Below are 25,430 nucleotides of genomic sequence, written 5' to 3' on the forward strand. Positions count from 1 at the left end.
TAAACTTATAAATACTAATATTTGTGTGTTCTTTTGCTTTTCTAACCACATAACATCAGGAAGATGAGGAGGGAAGCTGGGCTCAGGTTGGAGATTTTATGTAATTTATTATACAGTATATGTAAAGCAACACAATGCAATTAGAGCATGAATGATAATCTTTGTTTTCCTCTGAGAATGTTTTGATCTAAATTTGTAGACACTATTACTAATCTTATAAACTGGCAATGTGTTTCTCAGACTGTATTTTATAGTTCACTCATTTTAAAATTTGCTAGCACATCATGAACAAATTTGAAAAAACACATTTTGTTTAGAAGAAGTTAAGTCTGTCATAATACAGTGGGCACTGCACAAGTGTCTAAATAAAAATTTGTTTTTCTTTCCTCTTAATTTCCAAGGCTGTTTAACATAACAGGAATATTCAAAAGCCCTGCTTATTGTTTGTTACTTAAACAATTTGTCCTCTATGACATTATAACAAGTTAATGTGAAAGCTGTTCTCTCTTAAACTGTGGTCTGTGACTTTTTTGGGCTGAGCAGCAGAACAGATCAAATGGTTAGAGAATTGGTTTAATACCAAATAACTCCTTATTGCATCTAAAGCCTGGAGTGCTATGGAGATGCTGGCTCTGTGTCAGGCCAATGGTTCAAAGAAAATATCTGCCTTTATGGAAGACTCTACTACAGTCTCACCATTATCATGATCACTGGCCAACTTCTATTATCATAGAGATGCTATGTCCAGGCACAGTGTGTTTTTTGTGTCACCAGTAGAGTCCTGCTTGCACAGTTGTTCAGCCTTAGAGCTGTAGTAAATCCCATTTGTAGTCTCAACTAATGTGATGGAGTCTGTCCAGGTGTGTGTGTGAGAGAATATAATATATAGAAAAAAGGATAAAAAGTAAAATAACAGAGAGCTTCTTTAACCCAATATCTTTGAACTATACAACTTCGTTTCCTCTCTGGCCTCCGGCACAGTCCTGTTACGGAAAGTATAATTTCTTCTTCGAGTGCTTGCTCATGTCAGTTCCATCCTAGATGTGCGCGCACACCATGTGCATAGTTGCTGGAGATTTGTCGCTTAGTGGTATCCTTAGGGCTGGCCTTAGTGCCCCCTGGAGTCCCATGCACATGCACCGGTATAAGGGGCACCGCTGGATCTGCACCCTCTCAGTTCCTTCTTCCCGCCAGTGACGGTTGCTTGGAACAGTCGTCTTCTTCTTGCAAGGCTTCCCTAACAGAGGTCTGTATCAAGCAGAACATTTTTCTGCCTGTCTTCTTTCTGAAGCCTCACAGCACTGCTCTGGAACAGAGGCTTCACACATTAGACGTAGTGGCCTTCTATATCGAAGGGACTAAACTCTTCCGCAAGACTATGCAGCTTTTTGTAGCTGTGGTGGACAAGATGAAAAAACTACCAGTGTCTTCCCAAAGAATCTCATCCTGGATAACCGCCTGCATCTGAGCAGGCGAAGATTCTGCCTCTAGCTATCATGACAGTTCATTCCACAAGAGCCCAGGCTTCATCAGCAGCATTTCTCATGCAGTTACCAATCTAGGACATCTGCAGGGCTGTGACATGGTCGTCGGTTCATACCTTCCCGTCCCACTATGCCATCACCCAACAGGCCTGTCACAATGCCAGTTTCGGGAGAGCGGTGTTGCAGTCGGCATGTCTGTAAACTCCAAGCCCACCTCCAGGGATACTGTTTGTGAGTCACCTAGCATGGAATTGACATAAGCAAGCACTCAAAGAAAAAACTATTACTAACCTTCCGTAACTGTTGTTCTTTGAGATCTGTTGTTCATGTCCATTCCATGATTCGCCCTCCTTACTACTCTGTCAGAGTTACTGGCAAGAAGGAACTGAGAGAGTATGGAGCCAGTGGCACCCCTTATACTGATGCACGTGCGCAGGGCTCCAAGGGATGCTAGAGGCGGCCCTATGGCTACCACTGAGGGAAAAAACTCCAGTAACTGTACACATGGTATGCGCACCCCTAGCATGGAATGGACATGAGCAACACATTTCAAAGAACGACAGTTATGAAAGGTTAGTAACTGTTTTATTAAAACCCCTTTGAACTACTTTTCCAGCTAGTTCATTGGCAGAATAATTGTCATTTGAGCTCAAAGCTTAATGGGAATCAGACACCTAACTGCACTTTGAAAATCTCCCCCAGAGCTTGTCATTCAAAGGCCAGGAGTCTTCAAAATAGGGAATAGCAGTTACAGCTATGAGCCCAGAAAAAGGGTTTTTGTTTTTTTTTCCACCAGTATCGGATCCCCAAAACTCCTGTTAATATTCAAAAGTGTGCAGTGAATTTGGCTGTCTGAATGGGGAGAGTATAGGATAATAAAATAAATTGCACCAATTCAGAAAAAAAATTCAGTTTTTTTTCATGAGACATGGTGTGTTCAGTATCTCATCAAAGTTATGTTATATTGTTATGGTGTCAAACTGATGTATTGAAGGGGTCTGAATTTGAGCAACATGTAAAAAGTCATCAAAATTTGATATAAAAATTAATGGAAATTTTACTTATTCTGAACGTTTTTATATTCCCTTTTTTTTAAAAAAAAGCATCCTTTTCCAATGAAAAGATTAAATGTAAAGTGGCAAACTTCAGCTCAACGCTTTCATTAGTGTGTTTTTCCCCAAGTAAAAAGGACCAGTTAAAAAATGGAAGGCAAGGCAACTTTTAAAAATATTTTTTACTAATGTGAAGTTTAGGGAAATAAATTTAGTGTTTCTTTGCCTTTTGATATGAGAAAATCACACTGAATAATTCTTACTTTTTAAAAACAGACTCTAGCATACGGTGATATGAACCATGAGTGGATTGGCAATGAGTGGCTCCCCAGTTTGGGACTCCCTCAATACCGCAGCTACTTCATGGAATGTCTTGTTGATGCTAGAATGCTAGATCACTTGACTAAGAAAGATCTCCGTGGACAACTTAAAATGGTTGACAGTTTTCACAGGTAAATAAATTTAAAGAAGTCTTCATCATACTCTTGATTAAGTGTTCTAGCTTATCCCTAAATATGTTTTTATTTTCCCAACAGAAACAGTTTCCAGTGTGGTATTATGTGTTTGCGAAAATTAAATTATGACCGAAAAGAACTGGAAAGAAGAAGAGAAGAAAGCCAGAATGAAATAAAAGGTTAACTATTTCTGTCTTGGCTTCCCCTTAGATTTTAAAATCTTCCCAGTAAGATGCCTCAAAATTGCATTACTTTAAAATTAAGTCAGTTACTTTAAATTGGAAAAGGATTATTTCATGGTGTCGTAAAAGTGCCATATGGAAGCAACCTATTAGTAGGGCCCTGTGTAGTCTACAATTCTGTAGCTACAGAGTATGCCACAGAACCCACTGTAGAACAATCGTGCTCTGAAATGAGCTTTCATTTAATTTTTTTTCTAACCCTTATTGTTCTGAAGAAAATTTTCCAAGTGTGAACCAAAGAAACTGTTTTATTTAAAAAGCATCTCTGAGATGACAGTTGTCCCCGTTTTTTCAGTAACTCTGAAGCCTACTGTTATGTGATAGTTCGTGAATATTAACCATTTTGTTACTGTGTGGTGTTTTTGGTTGGTTTTTTTTTTTAAATTAAAAACATACAGTTAATCTCTGGATACTGAAGAGGGGATGGAGGTAGTGGGGAAGCAGGAGTAGGAATTCAAGCCCGCACCTTGCCTCCTGCATTCCCAGGAAAGATCAAGTGCAGTAGTAAACTATAAGGAAAATCACTGTTTTTAAAGAACTGAAATAACCTATCAAAATATAGAATTGCCCCTGCTCTCCAAGGATAGGAATGTCTAACCATTAAAGGGGTTTGTGGGATGGAAAGAGCTTCTCCACCCACATAAGTGCCAGGCTAAAGGTGCAGTCCATGCAGTCTAAGGAGCACAAGAACTGCTCCATCCATACTTTCTCACAGGCAGGGAGGAGGGTGGGCTATATGCCCCACTTCTTCACACCCACCCATAAAGCAGGACAGCGTAAAATGCAGCAAATGAAGAGATGTGGCAATGAGCACTGTCTCCCTTTGCTCTGTGGAGCACAGGAAGGAATTCTGTATTGTCAATAAAAACATCTGCTGCATATTGAAAATTTAGAGACCGCATAAAATGAATATCAAATTAAATAACCCAAATATTTTATACATATGGAAGTGACCTTATTTATATTGATACTTATTAAAGCAGATTTCTTCCTCTGAACTCTCTGAGACTAGTTGGCTTCATATCACCCCTTGCTGTGTGGCCTGTGCCTAAATGACACAACTGAGCCCTATGCCAATGCGATATAGAAGAAACAAGACTTGTAGTTATTTGTATAGACATTTTGTTATGCAGTTTTATATAGCATATTTGTTTTTCCTCTTTAGATGTTCTTGTATGGAGCAATGACAGAATGATCCGCTGGGTGCTGTCAATCGGTCTTAAAGAATATGCAAATAACCTTATAGAAAGTGGAGTTCATGGTGCACTTGTGGCCTTAGAGGAAACTTTTGATTTCAATGCATTCGCTCTATTATTACAAATACCTACTCAGAACACACAGGTAATAACTTCATGTCTGCTGATTTTTTTCCCTAGCCATTTTAATAAACCATATGGTCATACAATCTAATTTTATGTAAGCAAGTAATTGTTTTAGTCAACTGTAGAAATTTTAAAAATTGAATGTTATCTATAGTGTGTCTTCTACCATACACTTGGAAACATATCACAATAAAACTTAAAATTTTCCATAATCTCTACCATGTGTTCTAATTTAATGTATTTGTGTTTAAACAGGTTTGTTTTCTCACAGCACATCTTCTCCTATAAATTGGCTTATCCTTTATTATCACTTATTTGTCTCTGGTAATACCCACAGTGTGCTAGGTGCTCTGTAAATACAAAGAAAAGGTGCTGTTTTCACTGTGAATTCATTAATTTTGCATCTGATATCACGAATTTTCATGACAGATATAAGATTGACTGCACTGAAATCCCCCTTTAAATGTGTGATTGCAACTTTGCAAGTACTAAATTAGTGCTGTATTACTGTGATAATAGGGTTGCCATATACTCTTTTTATAATGTGTACATCGGAATATTTTTTTAAATGTACTATAGATGCTTGTGGCTTGTTAGCCTTTCAAGACTCACTTTAATGTTTTTATTTTTAATTTAGGGTCGTGCTGTTTTGGAGAGGGAATTTAATAACCTTCTTGTTATGGGCACTGACAGGAGATTTGATGAAGTGAGTTGATTTATTGGTCTGTTTTAATTTGCATTAAGAATCCTGATCTCTGATCAACCTATTAAAATGAAGGAATTTGAATTGGATAGTCTCTTTTAAACTATTACTATACAGAGAATGGTTTTTAAAAAGTGGAAGCCTTAACTTGAATTTTCTTACCTTTGAGTTACGGTATGTATTTTGTGTGTATTAAGCTTATATTTAGACAGAATTATTCTGAACGTCAATGTGTGAGGTGTTCAGCAAATTTGTGTTGCCTATAACTTTAACCATAGTTAGTGCCAGAGATTGCCTTTTTGTCTGAGTCTCTCTCTCTTCCTAAAATATAAGAAAGTAACAGACTACTGACACTCACTTAATAAGGCATAGTATATATAGGTGTTGTGTAAGCATGTAGCTCTGCCAACGTACCTAGCCTTAATCTACAGCAATCCTTCTGTTCTAATTCTGGTCCACTCTTGAGCACACTACTAGTAGGCTGTTGGCTTTATAACTTGTAAAATGTAAACTAAAATAAAATTACCAAATTCTCGTATACTTTATATCCTTATCCAGCTTATGATCTGAATGCATTTTTAAAGCAAGAACATTTTAGTTCTGAAGCAATGTAGGTGCAAATAGGTGTTTATCATTGCTGCTTACTACTCAAATGGGTTAGTAAATTTTACTGAATCATGATGCTGTAGTTATTTGTATTCAGAAGTGATGTTTATTTTCAGGTGCTTATAAAACATGGACATAGAGTAGAAAGTCACAGTTGTTAAATGAAAATTTAGAAGTGATACTGTAATATTATGGAAGCTGGAAAATAAAAACAGTAGCGATAAGGTGAAAGACAAGTTTTTTATTCTTCAAGTGGCACCAGTGGGGGATTAAATATTCAAGGGCTTGTGTTGATTTGAACTTTGGTGCTGCTGATGTAGCCAGATGTGCAGTGCAAAGTGCATCGTAGGCAGACTACAGATTGGTTGCCTGCTGAGGTGAAGAAAGAACAAGTGTACTTTTATGATGGAACTTACTGTCCAGTGACAGAACTTATAAAGTGGTCTTATGAACATTTGAAACATCTCAGAGGAAGTGGATTTCCCCAGCACATATGTAGCAATGTTTATTTAGCACTCTTATCAAGAGAAATAGGATGTTGTTCCGATGACTTTCAGTGCAGAGATGCATGAAAATCACCAGAATGCCCTTCAGAGGCCATGCATGACCTTTGAGGTAGGAGGAAAAAAGTTACTTGCTCAGTGAGAGAGAGAGCTAGTCCCAGGAAAGCTACATCTATTATTGCTCACTTTGGTTTTTGGTGTTCTTTTCTAGTGCTGTTTTTAGCAAGTGGGACCCATCTGATTTTCATCTAAATAGTTCAGCATCATTCTGTGTTACATGAGCTGCTTTTTTCCAGTGCACAGTACTTTAGGTAGCTTATGACTTGCCATTTTTTTACTGGAGTGGATAGTGAGAGTGGGTGAAACTGGAACTGTCTGCCTTCTTTACAAAGAACAATTTAAAGCAGAACTTCCTTCTTCTGAAGGCTGCACCCCATGCCACTCCTTTTCACAAGTCCACCCAATCAGCTGTTTGTGTTTTCCCCTCTTTTTAATGCCCAGTTATCCAATCTATATAGATCTTTTTTTCCAAGAAATGTTTTTAAGCTGTTGCCTTTTCAGTTAGCAAGTGCATGTAAGCATGGCTTGGAGCCCATGCTATAAGGCAGTGCTTTTGTGAGATCAATTAAGTAGGATAGTGTCTGTTCCATACTTTGGATATGAGACTAATGGAAAGCCTCCCAAGTGTTGCAGTAGTGGTAATGACAGTTCAATAAGTGGCACTTACTCTGTTTCAGTACTTAACTGATGCCTCCACATAGTGCCTGGGGGATTGGTGCTGGAGGTGCCCATTTTCCAGAAGAGAGTTAAGACCTAGAGTTTTTCCATTTGCAGTTATTAAAGATATATGGTACTTTTTGAAAGTAGTGACATTAAACCCTAGTTTCCCAGCCAGATTCCAACTTGCATAGTAATACATTGTATAGTATTCATGCAGAATTTCCTACCAGAGACAGCTACATGTCACTAATAGCCTAGTGATCCTTTTTTAATCTTTCAGGCAAGCTGGGATCATTCATAATGAAAGCTTCATGTAAATATTTTTAATGAAAGCTTCATGTAAATATTTTTCTTCCTCCAACTACTTAGAAGACCTATTTAAAGTAAATTCCAGAAGACATATTAGGAAATTGAAGAATTCATTTTTTGAGATTTTTGTGGTGCAATTCTAAGCCTTTGTCTACACTGTATACGTCTGGCAGCGTCATGCAGTATACATGTAGCTGCATAGTGCAGCCAAAACCAGGCTGCATCCATGCTGTGGTGTGTAGCTACTAGTCCATGAAAGGTCTGGCAGAGGGGAGAGAGCAGGGCTTTCCCCCTTGCCTCTCCCCTGCTAGAGCCTTTCCCTTTCTCTGTTGTGGGGAAAGGTTCTAGAAATGGGGAGCTGCTGGAATCTTTTCTGTGGCAAAGAAAGACTTGGCCATTGGAGGCAGCAGGAAAAGGATGAACCTTTCCCAGCTGCCTCCTCCTGCCAGAGCCTTCTCCTGGCTGGGGGAGTCTCTTCCTGCAGAGGGCAAAGGCTCCCGCAGCAGGACACTATAATAATAAAAATAGCAGTGTAGATGGGGAGGGGTGGCTTGAGTGAGTAGAAAGCACGTAGGGTATGTACTCACAAACATACCCACACCCTTCAGGCACGTCTTTACTCTGGTTGCCTAAGCTATGCCACACCAGCTACACTGCCGTTTATACCTGTGCTGGGGGGGCTATGCAGATATGTACTCTACATACCATCGAAAGAAGTCTGTAATGTAGATGTACTTAGGAGGTGGAAGAAGTACTTACGGCGGCCATAAGACACCCTTGTGCTCTCTGATCTAGTGCTGATCCAGGGTCCCTACCATAATTTAGACAACACCATGGGCGGACTGGCAAGGGGGTGTCTAACTTGCCTCCCCAAGCTGCACTATAGGCTGCAGCACTGCCTAGTTGGAATCTCTGCCTTACTCTGTGTTGCAGCCCCACCCTGACATGCCCCTTCTACCCTCAGCTTACCCTCTAAACTACGGCTTGCAAGGAGGGTTATTGGAAAGTACCTTTACCGCTATCTTCCATGGTGACTGTACCAGAAAATCTTCCCACAATATAAAAAGGAGCTTTTAGGGCACTTTTGTGCCGCTCCAGCCTTTTTATGCAGCACAAGGGCCAGAGCAAATCGTGGGGGTCTTGCTTTAGGAAATGATATTTGCATCCATTTAATTCTAAATCCTAAAGAAATTGAGCTAAATATTTTTAGATAAAAATAGATGTTCAAAATGTTTAATCAGATCATTTGTAGTGGATTGTAAACAAAAAGAAAAGGAGTACTTGTGGCACCTTAGAGACTAACCAGTTTATTTGAGCATAAGCTTTCAAAGCTTATGCTCAAATAAATTGGTTAGTCTCTAAGGTGCCACAAGTACTCCTTTTCTTTTTGCGAATACAGACTAACACGGCTGTTACTCTGAAACCTCTAAATATAAACAATCCATGGATATGTATGCACATAAACATACAAGGCTTTTTTCTACGGGATATTGTATTTCTCGGGCAGGGCTCCAGCTGTCTTGGTTAGTAGGTCCAGTGTCACTCTTGTGAATTAAAAAACATCATTTTTTAAGCTGTACACTACTACAGAGTAGGGGGAAGGGGAGGAAATAGTTCAGTTTGAGGATGCACTCTGTTCCACATAGCCCTATTAAAAGGTTCCAAATCACTTAAAAATGAAACAATACATAGGTTAGGGAGGTACTGTAGTACTGTACTATTGGAGTTTTGTACTGTTTTCGTTCACTAGTCAGTCGTTTCCTCTAATCTTTTGTGCCATAGTGCTATATTTCAATATAGATATTCCGGCAAAAGTGGAATTTAAAAGGGCAAGGGGATTATTTAAAGTAATTTATACCCGGTTGTTAATGTTCCCAAAATATGTGTTCTCTTGTCTTCTCTTATAACTCTTCCATTTACTTCTCACTACTAGATTATATGGCATTTGTGCATTATCTTAAATCCTAAATCACAAATATACCCTAATGTGCAGTTAAGTTAAAGATAGGCAGCCAGATCTTTTTTTCCAAGAAATACTAAGTATCTTGACTCGTATAGATGCTTGGAGTTGTGGGGAAAGGTATTGACCCCGCTCTAATTTTAATTTATGGTAAATAATCCTGTTTTTAGAATTACTAATGATACTAATCAATCTGACAGGATGATGATAAAAGCTTTAGACGAGCACCTTCATGGAGAAAGAAGTTTAGACCAAAGGACATAAAAGGCTTAGCTGCTGGATCTGCAGAGACTCTTCCTGCAAACTTCAGAGTTACCGCCTCAATGTCTTCACCTTCTATGCAGCCAAAGAAGATGCAAATTGATGGTACAAAAACTACTTTGCTATTTTTAAGCATGAACTTTTTTGCCTGAGGTTGTAAATTAATTAAGTAGCCAGAATATTTTAATTTTAATCTGCATAAAAGCATCTGCCTTGTGCATGTTTATATATGTAAAACTTTTTATTTCAAATATAAGTTTATTTTTGTAGTAACTTGTGTGAGCTTTCTACCAGATATATGGTTCCTTTTCAGGTTTTTTTCCTCTAGGAACAGACTAGAAGTTCTTTTTATTTAGGAAATACTTTTTCTATATCTCGGACTATGGAAATAAGATGAATATCAGTGCTTGCCACATGGAAAATGTTGTTGGTGATGGAATGTACCAGGCAATTACAGTTTGAGAACATCCTTTGGGCAAATTTGGACCAAAGGTCCTTGATAGTGTACCTATTTTGTTTGAACACTTTAACTAAATACATGAAGTTTAAGAAGAACCCCAATATATTACACAAATATTAAGAATGTTAGTGGGATGCTTAAAATTGTAAATATTACTCTCACTAGTGTAAAATATCTAGTCCAGGAGTTCTCTGCACCGTATAATGTTTAATTTGATTTAAATGTAAAATATTAAACATTCACATTCTAAAAAGTCAAGTTTTCTTCTCCATGTGCAATCAAAAGCTGAGAGAAATCTTAGAAAGAAGAATATTAATAGTTGTACTTCTAGACATGATTCACTTCTGCCATTTACAGTGCCCTAGCTTGCATGAGTATTGTTTTGTTGGGAATTTTTTGTAAAGCTAAGCACTGAAACTAGAACTAGTAAATAGATGAACTTAAGGTTATTTTAAATTCTGCTTTTCTAATTTATTGTAACCTTAGTTGAGTGTGTACAGTAGCTGTAATCACATTGCTGTGTGATTTTTTTTTTTTTTTGAAGACTAACTGCATGCTGTGTTCTGCATGTCTTCCTTCTATGATTGTTGAAACAGGCAATGTATCAGGAACACAAAGGCTGGATTCCACTACAGTAAGGACTTACTCCTGTTAAAGGCATCTGTTGGTGAGTAAAAAAGATAGGTATAGCAGGAAAATAGGCCACTTTGTAAAATATACATTTTAAAGTTTAAACCAAATCCAAAAACTTAATATCTAAATGTAAAAAAAAAAAAGGAAAACCAACCAGTTTAAAATATAAATACTACACTGAGAATTTTAAGGTAGTTCCTTCTAGCTAAGGCTGTCAACCTTTACATAATATAATCCTAATTATAAAGTTAATTTGCAAAGGAAAATAATTGGTCTTTTCTTTTTTGCTCCTTTATGATATATTTTTTTAAAAGGCATGAAAGGGTTTTTCTGCAAAAAGTGTTGGATTTTTGGTCATCTTTACATTAGGAATTCAGGCATTATCTACTTCGATTTTCCTCAAGGACTTCACAGGGTCATCTGGTAGTCCTAGCTGGATTATGAAATCTCAGACACCCAGAAAGTGAAACCTACATTGAGAGGGAGAAGTGAGTAGTTTTCATTCACACTGGGCAGAGTACTGTTGCTCTAGTTTCAGGGCGAAAAGAAGTGAGAGGCTGGAGAGGGAATAGCCAACTAGAGAGGGTCAAGGGAGTTTAGTATGGGGTGTCATGGCTCAAGGCTATCTGCACTTCTTACCCCTTCCTTGGCCTCTCAGTGCACTCCCTCAGGTGTGAAGCCTGTTGCCTTCATCTGTTCTTGGATGGAATCCCACATTTCGCCCACTCTTAGACCTGGCCCAGGACTCTTGTATGAACCAGGATTGCTCAGCAGGTCTGACTAGGTTTGGCTACCTGTGGTGGTTCTTCGAGGAGTATCCCTGTTGGAGCTCCACTTTAGGCGATTGTGAGCCCCAGTGCTTGTAATCAGAGATTTGTAGGAGCAGTGCCTGGTTGGGTTGCACATGCGCTTTCCCTGTCTTGCGCCGCTTCAGGCAGTTACATAGAACTGTGCGACCAACCCCTCCTCAGTTCTTCCTCTACCGCCCTCGGCTTCAGATGGAGCACTTAGCAGTGCCTCTCTGCTTTAGAATAGTTACTGTACTTATTTAGTTAATAGTTTTTTGTTAGCTAGCTTTATAGTTACTTCTCCTTCACTGTTTTTCTTCTTTTCTAAAAATAAAAACAAAACTTTTTTCTCTTATAGGAAATTAAGTTTCAGTTATTAGATGCCCTTTTAGAATAGCTTAGTTACTCCACATTTTCAAATGCTGGAAACACCTGCTACCTCCGATCCATTCAGAGACCGTCTGACCCCATTCCACCTAGCCTGGCAGATCATCACGTCAGACAAATGGGTATTAGAGATCGTTGAGACTGGCTATTCCATCCCATTTACCTTCATTCCCCATACCCACCCTCCCTCCTAACCGTCTTCAGAGACCTCTCTCACAAACATCTATTGTGACAGGAGGTAAACCATCTCATATGCCTAGGCACAATAGAGCCACTACCAACACAACACAGTGGGAGGGGATTCTACTCACATTATTTTCTAACCCAGAAAAAATCTGGAGGTTGGAGGCCTAATCTCGATTTAAGAAGATTCAACAAATTCATGAAGACCCAACACTTCAGGATGGTCACGTTAGCAACCATAATTCCAGCACTGGAAAGAGGGGACTGGTTCTTAGCCCTTGACCTGCAGAACACACACTTCATATAACAATACATCCCTCACAGAAGAGGTTCCTCAGGTTTTTTTAGGAATAAACCATTTTCAGTAGAAAGTACTGCCCTTTGGACTGTCCACTTCCCCAAGTGTATTTTCAAAAGTTCTCACGGTGGTGGCGGCGGCTCACCTCCGCAGACAAGGGGTCATAATATTCCCCTATTTGGATGATTGCTTACTCAAAGCAGTGACTCAACAAGGAGCAGTGAAAGCTACTCAAAACACAGTAGCTGTTTTCACATGTCTAGGCCTACAAATAAACACACAGAAATCAATGTTCACATCTGTGCAGAGACTGGAGTTCATCGGGGCCTACCTCGACTATCCAGAAGCTACAGCTTTGCTACCCTGACACTGATTTATGACTTTACTGAACCTAAGCTCCACAACACCAAACAGTCCCCAGACATCAGCCAGGATCTGCCTCCAACTGTTGGGCCACATGCCCAACAATGTTCGTGAAATATGCCAGTCTCCTCATTCGAGGCCTGCAGGCCTGACTCCAGACAGTGTATGTTCCACACAGACACAACCTAAACAAACATCTCATGATGCCAACCAAAGTAAAAAAACTCTCTATATTTGTGGACCCAACCAAATGATGGCTGCACAGAACCCTCCAACAATAATAATAAATACAGATGCTTCCTCACTAGGTTGGGGAGCACACTTGCGCAATCGTAAGGTTCAAGGCTGCTGGTCCCATTGGAATTCATTCTACATATAAACTTACTGGAGCTGTGGGCAGTTCACAATGCATGTTCCCATTTCCTACCTATGATCAAGGACAGAACTATAAATATCCTCACAGACAACGTTGCTTGCCTGTTTTATATAAACTGACAAGAAGAGGGAGGCACGGTCACAATCCCTGTGCACAGAAGCCATGCTATTATGGAATTGGTGCATCAGTCACAACATCGACATCTCTGCTTCCTGCCTCCCAGGATGCCAAAACATCACAGCAGGTGCATTAAGCAGAAAATTTTCCCAGGACAACGAGTGGGAAATGAACCTGGAATACTACAGAATATATTCAAATGGGGGGTTCCCAACTATAGACCTTATTGTGACGATCCAAAATGCCAAGTACCCGCACTTCTGCTCCAGAGCACGATTGGGATCCCATTCCCTGGGCGATGCTTTTCTCATCAAATGGGATGAACCCCTAGTATATACCTTTCCTCCAACCCCTCTTCTATCCTGGGTGATACACAAGATCAGGACACTAGAGTCCTCTTGAAAGCCCCCCTGTGGCCGACAAATTTGGCTTCCTTACCTCTTAAAGATGGCTGTGTGCCCACCCCATACGCTTCCTCTTCTGCCTCATCTCATCTCTGTCTCAGGATGCAGGCCAGGCCCTCCACCCAAACCTGGCAAGATTCCACCTCAAGGAAGTAAAGGACATTCTCTTAACAATTTCCATCCCACCATCAACCTCAGCCTGGACCAGGCCACACAAGAGATCCACTTCCTGGACACTATGGTGCTAATAAGCGATGGTCACATAAACACCACCCTATACCGGAAACCTACTGACCGCTTTACTTACCTACATGCCTCCAGCTTTCATCCAGACCACACCACACGATCCATTGTCTACAGCCAAGCTCTACGATACAACCGCATTTGCTCCAACCCCTCAGACAGAGACAAACACCTACAAGATCTCTCTCAAGCATTCTTACAATACCCACCTGCTGAAGTGAAGAAACAGATTGACAGAGTCAGAAGAGTACCCAGAAGTTACCTACTACAGGACAGGCCCAACAAAGAAAATAACAGAACGCCACCTTCAGCCCCCAACTAAAACCTCTCCAACGCATCATCAAGGATCTACAACCTATCTGAAAGATGACCCATCACTCTCACAGATCTTGGGAGACAGGCCCCCCCCAACCTGAAGCAAATACTCACCAGCAACGACACAACAAAACACTAACCCAGGAACCTATCCTTGCAACAAAGCCTGTTGCCAACTTTGTCCACATGTCTATTCAGGGGACGCCATCATAGGGCCTAATCACATCAACCACACTATCAGAGGCTCGTTCACCTGCACATCTACCAATGTGATATATGCCATCATGTGCCAGCAATGCCCCTCTGCCATGTACATTGGCCAAACTGGACAGTCTCTATGTAAAAGAATAAATGGACACAAATCAGGCGTCAAGAATTATAACATTCAAAAACCAGTCGGAGAACACTTCAATCTCTTTTGGTTACTCGATTACAGACCTAAAAGTGGCAATTCTTCAACAAAAAAACCGTCAAAAACAGACTCCAACGAGAGACTGCTGAATTGGAATTAATTTGCAAACTGGATACAATTAACTTAGGCTTGAATAAAGACTGGGAGTGGATGCGTCATTACCCAAGGTAAAACTATTTCCCCTTGTTTATTTCCCCTCCTACTGTTCTTGGAAAGTGCTGAAAATGGCCCACCTTGATTATCACTACAAAAGGTTTCCACTCCCCGCCCCCGCTCTCCTGCTGGTAATAGCTCACCTTAAGTGATCACTCTTGTTACAGTCTGTATGGTAACACCCATTGTTTCATGTTCCCTGTATATAAAATCTCCCCACTATATTCCACCGTATGCATCCGATGAAGTGAGCTGTAGCTCACGAAAGCTTATGCTCTAATAAATTTGTTAGTCTCTCAGGTGCCACAAGTACTCCTTTTCTTTTTACAGATACAGACTAACATGGTTGCTACTCTGAAACTTCTTAAACAGTTGTTGTAGACCAACTATACAACATACATACCTGCACAAATGGAGACGATTCAATACATGGTGCCAAAATGGATAAATCATGGTGGTTTCCTCTCTTCTACTACTGGTACTGGACTATATATTGGAACTTAAACAAATCGGCCTCGCCATGAGGTCGATCAGAGTACACCTCACAGCCATCACTGCATTCCACCACAAGGTGGATGAGTTCTCGATCTTTGCTCACCCAATCACCAAGTGTTTTCTCAAGGGCCTTCATAACATTTACTCAGAAATACAAGCCCCTACTCCATCATGGGACCTCAATCTGGTGTTACAGGGCCTTACTGGACCCCCATTTGAACCACTCGTGATCTGTTCACTACTTCACCTTTCAGTGAAAGTGGCTTTCCTCTTGACCATCACATCTGCCAGGTGAGTAGGGAAATTGGGAGCCCTTATGGCATCTCCTCCCCCATACACAACATTCTTTGAGTGCTTGCTCATCTCAATTCCATTCTAGGTGTGTGCGTGCGTGCCCTTGTGCACACTCATCAGAGACTTTTGCCTTAGCGGTATCCATAGGGTTGGCTGTGGCACTTCCTTGAGTGCCGTGCTCATGCATCGGTATATCAGGTGCTGGCGATCCTGTGCCCTCTCAGTTTCTTCTTACCGCCTGTGATGGTTGGTCAGAGTGCCTTGGCTTGCATTCCAAGAGTGTTAGCCGTTCTTTCAGTCCATTGTTCTGTCTCCTTTGTAGTTAGGTTTTTTTAGGTACTTTGTTTGACCAGTAAGTTAAGTGTTCGATAGTTTTAGTAGTTAGAGTCCCGGCTGGGACTTCGCTGCAGAGTGGGGCATGCCCCATTCCCCAGGCTTTAAGCCATGGTCATCATGTACCCGGCCAATGCCCATTAGTGACCCGCACAATAGCTGTTTGAAATATCAGGGAGAATCACGTAGAAAACACCAGTGCAAGATCGGCAAGAACTTTCACCCTGAAACTCAAAGGGAGTGGGATATCCACTTGAGGGCCCTCCTTGCGCTTCATCTTGCTTTGGAGCCCTTCCGGTCAGACTCCATGCCTAGCACTTCAGTGTTAGCGCATAGTGCACCACCGGCACCGGAACCCGCCTGTCACCATGCCCCTTCCCCAGTTCCCAAGAAGCGGCTGAAGCTGAAGGGCCTGTTGGCACCACAGGATAAGGGGGCTTCAGGGAAAGGACCTTTGTTAGGCCACATGCTGACCCCGGAGCTACACAGGGGAACTTCTGTGGCCAGACCCCCATTCCAGCCAGGGATCCTGACCCCTTGTAGGGCTACCTGTGCCCGAGGCAGCCCTAGCGGCCAACAACCAAGTACAGTAACTCCGCACTTAGTCGTCCCGGTTAATGTTGTTGTTTCATTGTTATGTTGCTGATCAATTAGAGAACATGCTTGTTTAAACTTGCGCAGTGTTCCCTTATAAAGTTGTTTGGCAGCTGCTTGCTTTGTTCACTGCTTGCAGAAAGAGCAGCCCGTTGGAGCTAGCTGGTGGGGGCTTGGAACCAGGGTGGACCGGCAGCCTCCCTGTCAGCTCCCCACACCCCTAAGTTCCCTATGCGGCAGCCGCCCAATCAATTGCCGGGCAGTTCAGCTGTCCCTCTCCCCACTGCCATGTGCTGCTCCTGCCCTCTGCCTTGGAGCTGCTCCCCAGAGCCTCCTGCTTGCTGTGCAGAGGTGGGAGAAAGAGGGGTGCTAATGTCAGGGTGTCCCCCCCACAACTTTACCCCCTTTCCACAGAGCCGGGGGGGGGGGGGGCACGACAGGGCTCAGGATGAAGGGAGCTTGCTGGCAGCAGCTGCTGTCCCAACTTGCTAATCTACTGGCTGTAGCCCATGAAAGCTTATGCTCAAATTTGTTAGTCTCTGAGGTGCCACAAGTACTCCTGTTCTTTTTTGCGGATACAGACTAACATGGCTGCTACTCTGAAACCTGTCATTAAAAAGGCAATGTACTTAGAGTGGCGTCAGCATACTTAAAGGGGCAATGCTCGTCCGTCTCTCTCTCAAACACATTGTGTGTCTCTCTCTCTCTCTGTCATGCTGTCTCCCCTTCCTCCATTCATGCTGCCTTGTAGAGTGTCAGGCTATATTAACAGTGTGTTAACCCTGGAGGGCTCAGCCGAGTGCTAGTTCGTTATTTAGCAGTAAGGCATTCCCTGGGAAATATTCCACCCTCTGATTTGACCACCTCAACTAAGCTTCACAACCATCATTCCTGTGTACAGTATTAAATTGTTTGTTTAAAATTTATACTGTGTGTGTGTGCGCATATATGTGTGTATATATATACAGTGTCTTTTGTCTGGCGAAAAAATTTTCCCTGGAATCTAACCCCTCTTCCCCATTTATATTAATTCTTATGGGGAAATTGGATTTGCTTAACATGGTTTCACTTAAAGTTGCATTTTTCAGGAACATAACTACAACGTTAAGTGAGGAGTTACTGTAGGCCAGCTGGCACTGCAGACGCCAAACCAGGTGATGGACCCAGTTAAGGCCCAGACCTCTAAGGGCTAGCCTGTTATGGATCTCCTTCCAAAGCAGTGTAGTGTCCCCAGTCCCTGGACTGCAGGCGTTGATCCCCATCACTGCAGCCTTGGACTCTGGCGCTGCAGCCTCGATCTCTGGGTGGAAGACCCAGGTCTCTAACACCAAGGTCACCACCTACAAGGTACGGGATGCCCAAGTCACAACTCCAATCCCCGTACCCACGATACCACTGAACCTCCCGCCAGAGATCACCGCAGCACAGATTCCCATTGCCTAGCGGTCCCCCCAGCATCAATCCCTCTTGGTGCAGATCATTTTTGGTCATGGTACCATGCTTCAGGGCAGGCACCGTTCCTCGCCTTGTCCTTACCAGTCGCCAACAGACTTCTACAGCTTCTTCTAGACAGGTATCTACGGTTCTGCCCTGGTCAACAGAAGGGCAATGGTTGGAGCCAAAGGGAGAGTTCAACTTCTCACCTAGGAGAGGCAAATCGCCAACGGCCCGCAAGACGGGCATGGCCCTGGAGGCAGTAGCATGGTAGCAAGGGCAGTGGCCAGCCCTGTGGCAGTATTGGAGCCCATGTGGTGTATCCGTCATGCTGGTTCCGTATTCCCACCATTCCTCTCAGGCCGCATTGGACAAACTGGTGATGGCTGTGCAAGAGGCAGCATGGTGCTGAGTCTGATGCAAGAGCGGTGCAGCAGGTCTCAATGGCCAACAAGCCATCCCTGGACAGGCAAGTGGAAGCCGCCCCTCCCCCTGTGGTGCAGTCATCCTCTTCGTCTCCGGACTAGGTGGTGGCGGGCCCCTCGCAAGCAAGCAGCCCCCCTGATAATTTTAAGAAGCACCAGGCACTGCTCAAAAGGGTGGCTGCTAACCTGAACCTGGAGGTTGAGGAGCTAGTGGAGGAGTCCAATGACCTCTTCAGTGTCATACCCTCCTTCCACTCCGGCCTGGGTCGCATTGCCTGTCCACCCAGGGGTCCTGAAAATTGCCAAGTTGGTGTGGCAGACCCCCTCTTCCATTCTGCCTATCTCCAAGAAAGCAGAAAAGAAATATGTTCCTGCAAAGAGATTTGAATACCTGTATACCAACACTTCTGCAGGGTCCCCGGTAGCGTCAGCACCCCCAAAAATAAAGACACCAAAAGACTAGCCTTATTTAGCAGAAAAGTTTATTCAACAGCCAGCCTGAAATTTTGGGTATCTATCAGGCCTTGCTAGGCGGGTACAATTTCAACTTGTGGGACTCCATCAGCAAATTCAAGGAGGGCCTTCCACAGGACAAAGCCCAGGAGTTTGCCGCCAGTGGATGAGGGCAAAGCGGTGGCGAGAAGCATCCTCCAGATGGCCTAGGATGCTACAGACTTGGCGGTCATGAGGTGCAGCTCCTGGTTACAGTCCTCTGGGCTGTCCCAGGAGATGCAGACTACTCTCTATGATCTCCCATTTGAGGGAGCAGGGCTCTTCTTGGAGCTGACCAGTGCATGGCTCTAGGTCCTTAAGACTTCCATGCCACCCTCTGGTCCTTGGGCTTGCACACCCCTCAACAGGCTAGAAAGCCATTCCGGCTGCTGTCTCGCTCGTAGGGTGTCCCCCAGCCCAGCTTCTACAGAAAGAAGGAGAAAGACAAGGGGTTTAAGTGACATCACCCTTGGTCTTCCTGCTCCTCTGCCCAGCAAGGCCCCTCTCGAGATCAGGGCAGCCAGAAGCAGACGATTTGAGGATGCGCCTGAGGATGGCACCCCAGCCACTGCCTAGGATCCACTCCCCCGCTTTTTCCTCGACTGTCTACATCCCTTCCAGTCGGCCTGGTCAAAGCTGACCTTGGACCGTTGAGTGCTCAACACAATTTCTTTGGGCTACACCTTGCAATTCATGGCCGACCCTCCCTTCCGCCCCACTTCGGGGACCCTTCTCACTAGCAACTACTAGTGCAAGAGGTAGAGAACCTTCTGCATCTGGGGGTGGTGGAGGAGGTCCGTCCAGACATGAGGGAAAGGGTTCTATTCCCGTTATTTCCTAATACCGAAAGCAAAAGGAGGCCTCAGACCCATTCTAGACCTGCGATACCTCAACAAGTCCCTCAAGAAGTTAAAGTTCTAGCCTCCATTATCCCCTCCCTTGATCCGGGAGACTGGTACTCCACTCTCGACTTAAAGGGCGCATATTTCCATTTTCTTGGGGTACAGGCGTTTCCTCCATTTTTGTTGGGCCACTGCCATTTTCAATTCACGGCACTGCCCCTCGGCCTCTCCTCAGCACTGAGAGTGTTCACAAAGTGTATAGTGGCCACTTACCTAAGGCACAAAGGCATGCAGATTTACCTGTACCTCCACGACTGGTTAATAAAAGGCTGATACTGAGATCAGGTACGGCATCATCTCAACCTGGTTTGCTCCATCTGTTGCGACCTGGGGCTATTGATAAACAAGACAGTCAACCTTAGTCCTGACGCAGCGCAGAGAGTTCATTGGAGCGGTCCTTGACTCTACCCAGGCCGGGGCTTTCCTTCCGAGGCCATGGCAGACCTGATCTCATGCTCACCCTCAGACAAGCTCACCCTCTCACCAACACATGCCTACAGCTGTTGGGCCCCATGGCAACCTGTACTTGCGTGGTTCAGCACGCGCGACTCCACTTCAGGCCACTGCAGACATGGTTGGTGTCAGTCTAAATCCCCAACAGACACAGCGTGGACCGTGTAGTCAAGGTCCTGGACCACACTGGGTCGTTACTAGCATGATGGCAAAAGCCTGCATTTAGTGGTGGAGTGAGTCCTGTTCACAGCTGCCGCCCCCGCCCTCCCCCCCCCCGCACCGCTGTCGGTGACCCTTGTCTCCGATGCTTTGGACCTGGGATGGAGAGCCCACCTAGGCAATCTCAGTACTCAAGGTCACTGGTCTCGCCTCAATTGTTCACCACACATCAATGTCAGGGAGCTCAGAGTGGTGCGGTTGGCCTGCCTTCCTACCTCACCTGAAGAACAGGGTGGTCCAGGTCCTAATGGACAATACAGCGGCTATGTTCCATATCAAAAGCAAGGCGGAGCCAGGTTGTCTGCCCTTTGCTGGGAAGCCCTCAAGTTATGGGACTTTTGTGTGCAACACAACATCCATCTTGTAGCCACGCACCCTCCCAGGGCCAGGAGCGATTTGGTGGATCACCTCAGCAGGACCTTCTCGTCTCACCACGAGTGGTCTCTCCATCCAGAGGTGGTCAGCATCATCTTCCGCAGGTGTGGTACTCCCCCGGTGGACCTGTTTGCATCCAGGCACAACAGGAAATGCCACATCTTCTTCTGCTTTCGGGGGTCTGGCAGAGGCTCTTAATTGGACGCTTTTCTGCTCCTGTGGTCGGGGGCTCTAATGTATGCCTTTCCCCCAATTCCACTGATCCACAGAGTCCTCGTGAAGATCAAGCAGAACACAGCAAAGGTGATCCTCATAGCACTGACTTGACCTCAGTAAGCTGCTGGACCTCTTGGTGGCAGCTCTGTTTTGGCTACTGCTCTGGCCGAATCTGCTGTCACAAAATCCCGGCGCCCTCTTGCACCTGAACCTGGCAGCATTGCACCTGATGGCTTGGCTGCTGCATGGCTAAGTACAGAGGAGCAGGAGTGCTTGGCCGGAGTCCAGCAAGTCTTGCTGGGCACCAGAAAGCTCTCCACTAGAGTGACTTACACGGCCAAGTGAAGGCAGTTTATGTACTGGTCCTCAAATAAAGGTATTCCACCTGAGCTGGCTTCGCTGCAGTTAATCCTGTACTACCTTCTGCACCTCAAGCTCCTTCCTCAACAATGTCCCCATTATGGACATCTGCAAAGCAGCAACCTGGGCGTCAGCCCATACGTTCACACAACATTATGCCATAGAGCAGCATTCATCATCAGATGCTCTATTCAGACTTATGGTTTTATCATCCGCCATGACTGTCATCCAAAGTCCCTGCCTTCCACTGAACGGCACTGCTCTACAGTCACCTAAAGTGAAGCACCCACAGGGACACTCCTCAAAGAAGAAGAGGTTACCCTGTGCAGTAACTGAGCTTCTTCAAGATGGTTGTCCCTGTGGGTGCTCCTCTACCCTCTCTCTTCTCCAGGACTTCAGAGTTTTCGCACTAGAGTCTCTGCAGTAGAGAAGGAACTGGTGGGTGGGGGTGGGGTTGGTCACACGGCACTATGTAATCACCTGAGGTAGCATGAGATGAGGACAGTGCACGTGCGACCCAAACAGGCATTTCTACTACAAATCTTCAATTACAAGCGCAGGGGCGCAAAGTCACCTAAAGTGGAGCACCCACAGGGACATCCATCTCTAAGAACCTCAGTTACTGCACAGGGTGAGTGACATCTTCTTTCCTTTGGAAGCTGAGATCAGTGGAGAATACAGTGACCCAATGGAGCATTGTTTAACCTTAATAGTAGGATCACAGGATAAGATAAAAGGATTTTTAACACAATAACCAGTCTGTACATACATCTATCTTACCTAAAGACTTAGGTTGGCCTATCTTATTCCAGAGACCCCCATCCTCTCGGGACTGGGCTTCAGTCTGCTTCCCAACAGTGTCTGCCTACTCCTGTCCTTTTTATCCTTCCAAATAGTTTTGTTTCAGTTTTCCCACTTTGGGGGTTCCTCCCCTTTATAAGCGTGGACACTCCCCACTCTGTGCCATGCCAGACTGAATTCATCATGGTCTTCAAAGTGAAAGATGCCTTTCATTGTCCTTAAGTTACAGTAAATGGGGCTGCCTGAAGCTGTTGTTACCTGCATGTATGCAGGAAAGGAAACCTCATGTAATCCTGTATCAAACACACTGAGAAATAGATGGAACATATAATATTCATAAAGTATTACAGGTAGCTCCAAATACTTCACATAGTGTGGGGGAAGATTTGAAGGGGGCACATGAGAGAACCAGAGGGATGGGGCTGTGACATGGGGGAACTTGAAAATGAGCCAGATCAGGGTATGGCTGGGTATAGATGGGGAAGCAGGTGGGGAGAATTTATGTAATAAATACTTATGTAAATGACTTAGTACATATTCATATAATATGCAAAATAGGACAGGGCATCATTTTTCATATTCTCTAGTTTTCCAAATTCACAGCCTTAATAGGTAGATGGGCATAAGATGCCCTTTTAACTGTACCTCAGAAGATCCTACAACAAGGTGGGAAGGAGCCTCTATGTTAGGTTACATCATATACATCTCAAAAATCGATCTCTGTTACTTCTTAAAGAACAGGCAGAAATTCCGAAGTTGTCTGATTTAAGTCTGTCACTTGCAAGCGAAAATCATGTTTCTGTAGTGGTGCTTAAAATATTTTTATCGTCTATATTCCTAGTTAAATTCAACGTTCGCTCCAGGGAACTTGGTGCTGATAAGCTTTCATAGCAATCGGTCAATTTCCTAGTATAGTTGGAGCTTCAAAGTCTGTAGCCTTTAATATATAAAAGTACTCTAAAAGAGCTCTGTAGTATAAAATGCTGAGAAAGAAAGCTCCTGCAGGTGAAGGGCAATTTAAATGAGCTGGATCCATCCCTGTATAAATCAGGTAGATACTTTAAAAACATTTCTTTGTGAATGTTAAAGCTCTTAACTCTAATTGCCTTAATATTGTTGTTGTTTTTAATATATATTACACAGTAAGATCATCCAGAAAAAAAAAAGTTAATCTCTTATTGGGAATTGAAGGTATTTGACCTTTGGCCTCAAGCTTCATATTGCAACTGAAACATATATTGGGACCAATAGAACTCTATACTTCACAAAATGGTAGTAATCTATTAAATACATGCTACAACAATGAGCTGTTTAGCTGAGAAACTTGGAATGTAATGTATGTTTGCTTTTTTATATATATATATAACATAAATCCTGAGACACTGTATAACAGATTTCTTTTTTATTTTGCAGTTTACCCACACTATTTCTACCGGTGATATGCAGCATTTTGAACTCAAAGACCATATTTTAGAAATCAGTGGAATCTTTAATTTGTTAATACTTGTTAAATGGACACTTTGAGATATTTTATTACAGAGTTTTTAATTAGCAAACAAATTCATGAGTACCATAGAGAAAATATTTTAGAATTAAATGTTTCTTATATTTAAGTAAACCTATGTGACTTCATTTATATAGTTACTTACCATTTCCATCTGTATTCAGTCTATAAATCAAATCCTTGCTGATTTTATCCGTAATTTTAGTCTTTCCAACTGAATGTACTGTAATGCTTGTAAGTATATGTCCCTATAAGCAATATAGGGCTTTTGTAAATTATGCAGTTATTGTAATTATCATTGGGTTTTTTAATAATGAAATTGAAGGTGAAAAGGATTTTCCTGTCTTTGTAAAAGTATCATGACACCAAGCAGTATATATTTTGTCTTTTGGAAATATTAGCTAGTTCTAAACATGAAATAAACCAGCCTTTTTCAGATAAGCATTCAGATAAACGTTTTAGTAAGCAGGTCTAATAGATTATTTTTATTTCTGTTGATAGTTGTACCTTTTTTACAAAGAAAATTTGTCAGGGTGAATTTGTCTTCATTTAATGCTTTAGTACATTTTTAAAACGGGGGAACATAATAACACTATGGAACATGTTTTAGAATTGGTTAACTCCTTCATAACTTCCAGTCTGCTGTATTTGTATAGCATGTCTTTACAATGACTGAACATAAGCCATAAACTGAGAAATGTTTTCTCTCAGCCAAGGAAGAAAGACTTCATAATAGCTCCTGGTAGTAATCCACAGGCCACAAAAAGTGCTTTCCTCCCATATCCTTTTGATTAAAAACATTTGTGGAAAGGCACTGATGCAACTATTCTTAGCGGACCAATCATGAAGCACTGCAGTCTAATATAAAAAAAAATAGTAAAAGATGAAGCCACAGTATGCTGAAGAATAAAGTAGTGCAACTTCTAATAAAGGCCTTATTTTTCTTAAGTCATCTTTTTGCATTCATTTGTAAACTTGTTCTAAAAATTGTCCAGATTTTTTAAAATTTTTGATGGTTGTAGCCATTTCAGGCTTTGCGTAGAAAATGTATCATTGAATGGCACATTAAAAAGCCAGTAAGAAATCTGTTCAGATCATGGTGCATTATTTATTATGCAACAGCATATATAGCATGTCTTTTTTTTTCCTTGTTTGGTTTCTTCTTTTTAGTTTACTTGTACAACTGAAATTCATTGTTACTGTTTTGTGTTTTTTTCTAATCTTTTTTGTGTACTTCTGATTATTGAACGAAGTATGTACAGCCTAAGTACTTTGAACTATTTTTACCACAGTATTATTTATTGCTTTCTTTCAGTAAAGTTCTGAAGCATTTTTCCACTGCCAATAAAATGCTATTGAAAAAACTAAGATGTAATCGTATGCAAAAATGAATCTATTTTTTGTGGTGAATGCTGGAGAGTTGTCAATAAAGCATCTTAACAATTGATTGCTGCTATAGATCTCGCTTCAAATGAAGACATGACTGATTCTTTCAGCAGATAACTGATGTTCACTATGGCTTCAATTCAATTTTCTGATGGAGGTCAAAGTTCACATTTGATCCGTTATATTATTCAATTTAATATGTTGATTTTATTTAGGTCTGTCGATTAATCGCAGTTAACTCACGCGATTAACAGCTGTTTTAATTGCACTGTTAATAGAATACCAATTGAAATTAAATATTTTTGGATGTTTTTCTACATTTTCAAATATATTGATTTCAGTTACAATACAGAATACAAGGTGTACAGTGCTCATTATATTTTTATTACAAATATTTG

The 25,430-nt window shown here is 42.4% G+C and overlaps 1 protein-coding gene across 14 annotated transcripts in view; it reads left to right on the forward strand.

The window, feature by feature from the left end:
- The window catches only part of PPFIA1 (PTPRF interacting protein alpha 1), an 89,908-nt gene extending 64,815 nt beyond the window's left edge, over positions 1-25,093 (forward strand). For 6 of the 14 annotated variants that reach the window (XM_043548502.1, XM_043548503.1, XM_043548506.1 and 3 more), the window contains 7 exons: positions 2,813-2,988; positions 3,073-3,170; positions 4,399-4,574; positions 5,193-5,261; positions 9,557-9,722; positions 10,674-10,744; positions 23,556-25,093. In XM_043548502.1, coding sequence (XP_043404437.1) covers positions 2,813-2,988; positions 3,073-3,170; positions 4,399-4,574; positions 5,193-5,261; positions 9,557-9,722; positions 10,674-10,732 — 744 coding nt within the window. In that variant the 3' untranslated portion in view covers positions 10,733-10,744; positions 23,556-25,093. Of the gene's footprint in view, positions 1-59; positions 87-2,812; positions 2,989-3,072; positions 3,171-4,398; positions 4,575-5,192; positions 5,262-9,556; positions 9,723-10,621; positions 10,745-23,555 lie in introns of all 14 variants that reach the window. The other 8 variants (XM_043548508.1, XM_043548504.1, XM_043548501.1 and 5 more) reach the window with 2 other exon arrangements.
- The last annotated feature ends 337 nt before the right edge of the window (positions 25,094-25,430 follow it).

The sequence above is a fragment of the Chelonia mydas genome, chromosome 6 (genome assembly GCF_015237465.2).
Source record: "Chelonia mydas isolate rCheMyd1 chromosome 6, rCheMyd1.pri.v2, whole genome shotgun sequence".
NCBI lineage: Eukaryota > Metazoa > Chordata > Testudines > Cheloniidae > Chelonia > Chelonia mydas.